This window comes from Molossus molossus, unplaced genomic scaffold, assembly GCF_014108415.1.
Source record: "Molossus molossus isolate mMolMol1 unplaced genomic scaffold, mMolMol1.p scaffold_m16_p_18, whole genome shotgun sequence".
Taxonomy (NCBI): domain Eukaryota; kingdom Metazoa; phylum Chordata; class Mammalia; order Chiroptera; family Molossidae; genus Molossus; species Molossus molossus.
In genome coordinates, this window is record NW_023425353.1 from 68,307,102 (window position 1) to 68,313,101 (window position 6,000).

The window sequence follows — 6,000 nt, forward strand, 5'->3', positions numbered from 1 at the left end:
CCCTTCTGAAATCTATCAGTCTGATCCATTTATCCATGTCTCTGGTGCTATATTGTTGGTTAGTTTATTTCAGTCATTAGATTCCACATATAAGTGAGATCATGTGATATTTGTCTTTCTTTGATTGGCTTATTTCATTTAGCATAAGAGTCTCCAGGTCCATCCATGCTGTCTCAGAGAGTAAGATTTTCTTCTTTTTCACAGCTGCATAGTATTCCACTGTGTAAATGTACCACCGCTTTTTATCCATTCATCTACTAATGGGCATTTGGGCTGTTTCCAGATCTTGGCTATTATAAATAGTGCTGCTATAAACACAGGGATGCATATAGTTTTTCTGACTGGTGTTTCAGGATTCTTAGGTTGTATTCCTAGAAGTGGGATCACTGGGTCAAAAGGCATTGTCATTTTTAATTTTTTGAGGAAAGTCTATACAGTTTTCTACAGTGGCTGCACCAGTCTGTATTCCCACCTACAGTGTACTAGGGTTCCCTTTTCTCCACACCCTCACCAGCACTTGTTGTTTGATGATTTGTTGATGGTGGTCATTCTGGCAGGGGTGGGGTGAAGCCTCATTGTGGTTTTAATTTGCATCTCTCTAATGATTATAATGTGGAGCATTTTTTCATATGTCTTTTGGCCATCTGTATATCTTCTTTGGGAAAGTGTCTATTCAGGTCCTTTGCCCATTTTTAATTGGCTTGTTTGTCTTCATGGTGTTCTTTACATATTTACATGGAGTTCTTTACATATTTTGAAGATTAACCCTTTATTCAACGTATCATTAGTGAATATATTCTCCCACATGGCGGGTTCTTTTTTGGTTTGCTGGTGGTTTCTTTTGCTGTGCAGAAGCTTTATAGTCTGGTGTGGTCCCTTGTGTTTATTTTGCCCTGTGTTTCCATCGCCCTTGGAGACATACTGGCAAAAATATCACTACGAGCAATGCTATGTGTGTATATCATCCGCATCCGTACCTCTGGGGCAACATTTAGCTAAGATGATCTTGTTTGAATGCTACAGCCTAATAAAAAGGACCCGATCTGTTCCCTCACAAAGAAATTGTACACCAAGGAAATACAGTTATTTTTTTCCCCTTAGAATGAAGGAAAAGGGCATGTTGAACCATATTCAATTTGAATAAATAAAAATTAACAGACGAACTGGAAAATTTCTCAGGTTTGATATGTGTTCTGAGAACAATAATTTATTGTAATTGAATACACAAGGTATTTTAGACATACTATGCTGATTCAATATACATATTTAAAGGGAACAATGTCAATGCTAAATTTTTACAGGATGCTGAAACTGGAGCGTAGGAATAGATTCTTATTCACACACGGATAATTTGGGGGCACCTTGATGACTCTGTCTTTTTTAATCTATTGACAAAAAAAATATGGTCGTTATCACTTTACTTTGAATCTTTGTTACGGAGTCGGAAGGACACAGTGACTTGGAATAAATATGACTGTAGCACTCTGGCCACTGGATTCTCAGTGGAAAACGTGTCTTTATTTATACGGCTTTCTGCTTCTAATGTTTGATTTCTGCATATTCGAGCATTCTCGTGGATTTTAAGATCAGCATATCTTTCCATTTCCTGGTGTTGCTACTAAGTAATTGGCCCTTTCAATTACTATGTTTCTGGCCTGTAGGTTGTTGTTTGTTCTGTGTTTCTCCCAAAAGATTACTGCTGTTGTGAACACATGGGACTCGGCAGCGGCCACGTCACAGCTGGCGGGGGCGGGGCGGCATGACAGGAGCTGGGAGGCTCTGATACCCCGATGACCTACCGGCGTCCAGCCCAGGACGACCCACGCAGGTGAGCTTGGCGACAGAGCACAGCACCTTCACAGACCGTGGCTGGTCATTCCCAGAGGAGGCACCGCTATTCCCTCTGCTCCCTCCATGACCCTTTACAGTGTGGCTTTGCACCTCGATCATGAGACCCCGGAGTCCCGACTGGTCATCGGACTGCACTGGTGTAAAGGACACAGCCGGAATGACACTGCTGGTTACGAGTGTCGACAGCAAGAAACCTGGCACAGGTCTGATTTCTGCTGGAGCCCCACGCAGGCACCGTGGGAAGGAGCTCAGAGGAGACCCGGGACCAGGGCGGTGAAGCCCAGTCACTGTCTCCGCTGAGCATGTCCTAGACCAGCCGGTCTCAGAGCATCCAAGAGCTGACCACAGACGCAATGCACCCGAACCAAACCAAGAGCACAGTCCAGTTGATCCCATTGGAAGTTGTCAATTTACAGACTTGTAACCTAACTATGTGGTTATCTGTTATTGTGGTCTGTGCGGATACCACATTCGGGTGGTTTGTACAAAGCAAAAGCTAACTGATAGACAGTAACATATTTAGCTTGAATAAATCAATGTATCATTGAAATGAAAAGATAAAATGTGAAAGTTAATTTAGTTCTGATGTAACATCCTATGTCACTCTTTCTTCTATATCAATATAGCTTCTTTACCACACCAAATGTTAAATGTGTGGGAAAATATACATTGCCATTTTAATTTCTTTTGTTTTATTTATTTTTTTATCCTCACCCGATGACATTTTTCCATTTTTTGTTCAGATAGAGTGGGAGGGAGAGAGAGGAAGAGAGAGGAAGAGAGAGGAAGAGAGAGGAAGAGAGAAACATCGACGTGAAAAGGACACATCGAGTGGCTGCCACCTGCACGACCAACCAGGGCCGGGGACAAACTGCAAGCGAGGTATGTGCCCTGAGTGGGAACCGAACCCGGTTCTCTCTGGACCGCAGGCTGACGCTCTAACCACTGAGCCAAACCGGCCAGGGTGCAATTTTAATTTCTTAAAGAATTCACTGTAAAGGAAATAAAGAGGATCTATTCTTCATTGCTTATTGATGACAAGATCATTTAATCATAGTCCTTTCTATGAAAATTTAATATTTGATAATTTATAATTAAAATAATCTTAGTTCTGTTTAAAAACAGCACTTGATACATTTTTAAAGCATTAAACACCCTGCATTAGCCATGGAGAGTACCTTTAAAATTTTATCACTAAGTCATTCAAATAACAAAGTATTATACAATTGAACTGTGTCACCTGTAGAAAAATATAAACCACCAATAGCTCATCAATCAGAATTGATAATAATAGCACACTTTACCTGCACAAGCGTTTATGAGTGGCAGCAGAATTACCAGTTTCCATAGCAACCTCATTTCCACTTTCTAAAGAGGAAGTTTCTCCATACAATCAGCAGGGGAGTCTGCCTTCCAGTCAGCGTCTCCGGGGTCTGAAAGAAACAAAACCGTCGTGGAATGACAACCACACAAACGCATACACGCATGCTTTGAGATGCTTGTGTATTGTTGCATTTTCATTTAATGTTAAAATTTCATTATCCAAAATAAAGCAACTCTAGTTCTATGTTTTACATATATGTGTATTTCGCCAAGTTTCATGACTCCCACCACAGGTACACGTTTCATGTGCTGTTGTATTTTCTACCGCAGCTAGTGGATTGGAATGGTTATACCGGATGCAGTCCATGCGGATCAAAACTTTCTTTGGAATAATTTTAAGTCCATGGTTTTGGAAAATGTTAAAGAAAATTAAAAACATATTAAACAAACTCCTGCCATTCTGTTGTTGGCTTCTATTTTTTATTTTACACCACTAAAAATGAGATAAAAATATTCCATATATATAGTGATTTCATACATATCATGGCTTATTCAATATTTTTATCAACATAAATGAAAAAATCAATAGTGTTTTTATCAGTGTTGTTGGCGATATGTTCATTAGAAAACATTAAACCTATTAACCAATGTCACCCCAATACATTTAATAAACAAAAAAATAAATAAAAATACCTTTTTGATTTTTATATACAAAAATATTACCTTTCTTAATATATTATGTAATTTATTATATGAGAATAGGATACAATATATCATAGATGTACAATATGCTCATTAGAAAACATTACTTTTCCTAATGTTGCTAGAAGTAAAATTACTATAATGCTACAAAATTGCCTCAGGACATTGACTTCTGAAAGTGTTCTCTTTCAAGTAAGAACATACTGTTCCTATGGGATTACATCATAATTTTCTCTAATTTATTTTGACATTTATACTTTCCAATGATAAATGAATTCCAGGTTCATCAATCTCGTGATCTCAAAAAACATGGAATAAACTCAGAATGAACTCACCTGGGTCATACGTGACCAAATCATTCTGTGTCAACTGCTAGGATCCTTTGGGGACTTTAAATTTAGCGGAAATTTTTCTTGCAGCTTCAAATACTTTTTGGAAGCATGTGGATTTTAAATGTGAAACTAGTAAGTAATGACATTTTGATCATTTCCAGATATATTTCTAAATTTTAATAACCTTTCATTTCTTTCTGGTACCAGTTCCTCCAGCTTAAACCAAAAGCAATGACCCCACTGAACTTTAAGTGTTGATGATGTCCAAGTTTAAAGCTTCCCAATTTAAGCAAGGAATGAAAATCAAAGACAAAACTAGCAATACGCAGGAGGAGAGGCTGCCATGCACGAGTCGACGTTGTCCCAATTCTCTCGTGTTTCATGTTGCCTTTCCATTCCATTCGGCACCAAAGACTCAGCTCCTTACATTTAAATTCTACAGAGTCGTTCATTTATCATTTTTCCAGCAAATGCTCATGGATGCATGTATGTATGTATTTATATTCATTTTCTGCAAGGCATTCGAAGTGTAGGCGTTAGAGGTGAACCTAAAACTCCTCAATTCTACTCTTGAGATCTTGCTATTTTATGAGAGACACAGACATTTACACACACACACACACACACACACACAGTGAAATAGTTATATGAGATAAATGCACTGATGCATTGAAGAAAAAGCAGTGGTTATCTGTGGGGGTCCTGAAGACAACCGTGGTTATCTGTGGGGGTTCCTAGGACTCCAGAGCAGACTGACGTGATGCCGACCCCCAGACCTGAGGCCGACTCCTTGAGGTCCGCCTTGGCCGAAGTTCCCATCACGGGGCCCGGGTGCCCCTTCCCACCCGGAAGAGCCATCGGTACGTGGGACGTGCTCATGACCCTTGTTGCCACGAGCAACGCGCAGCTCACGGTTATTCTGTGGGGTGGGCTTGGTTGGGATCTGGCAGCCACGCCGCCGGGTATGACGAGGGCGAAGGTGGGGTGGGAACCCCGAGACTCGCCTCCTTCTACTGTCTTTCTCTGAACCAGCTGAGGAGCACGGGCTGGTTCATTCATAACCATCTCGAGTAAAACGGAAGGGTTCCACCTGGAGCTGAGCTTTAAGTTCCTCCCAGCGCTAATGCACCAAGATCGTTTGGTTCGACCCAGTGCATGGGTTCGTGGCGAACGCTGCCCTTCGTCATCTGCTGGCTCCTTCGGGTCCCGTCGAGGACGAAGCCCAGGACGCGTGTCACGGGCCGTGCTCGGAAGGGGAGCCTCCGTGACTCACGTGTGTGCATGTTGCCATTCGTAACAGTCCCATGTTTTAAAAGTGTACGTTGCCCGAGGAAGAAAGGGAAACAGTCTGGCGCAGTGAGCGCCACCCAGAGGAGAAGAGTCGAGTTACGTGCTCACAGCCAAGCGGGGTCCAAACACGCAGTGAGGGAAACCGTATGCGGGTCACGGACCCTCAAAGTAGCCGCAGGAATCATTCCCAGGTCCCTAGAATCCTAAAGGTCACTCACAGCGAAGTCAACGAGGTCAGGATGTAAACGCAAAAGAACTTCCAGAATCCCTCAGAGCCGTTTCAACCACGCGGCACCAGCACTTGGTCTTAGCCGAGGTCTCCGGCCCACGCAAGCTTTTACAGACCATTCTGGCCCCGGGGAGTGGGTGTCTCCGTCAACCTCTCGGTTCCCTTTAAAGGTGACGGTCACTGTTCCATTACCACCGGACAGACATCGTCCCGCTAGACCTGTGCGTCTCCCTCCTTCTCAGGAAATTTCTTGATGCAGAAGGAACCGTTTCA

At 42.1% G+C, this 6,000-nt stretch overlaps 1 protein-coding gene across 1 annotated transcript in view; it reads right to left on the reverse strand.

Moving 5' to 3' along the window:
- Nucleotides 1-5,066, reverse strand: part of LOC118632988 (contactin-6-like) — a 149,322-nt gene extending 144,256 nt beyond the window's left edge. Inside the window, 2 exon segments of the mRNA XM_036266329.1 lie at nt 1,800-1,985; nt 4,985-5,066. Coding sequence (XP_036122222.1) covers nt 1,800-1,985; nt 4,985-5,066 — 268 coding nt within the window.
- Between the last annotated feature and the right edge of the window lie 934 nt (nt 5,067-6,000).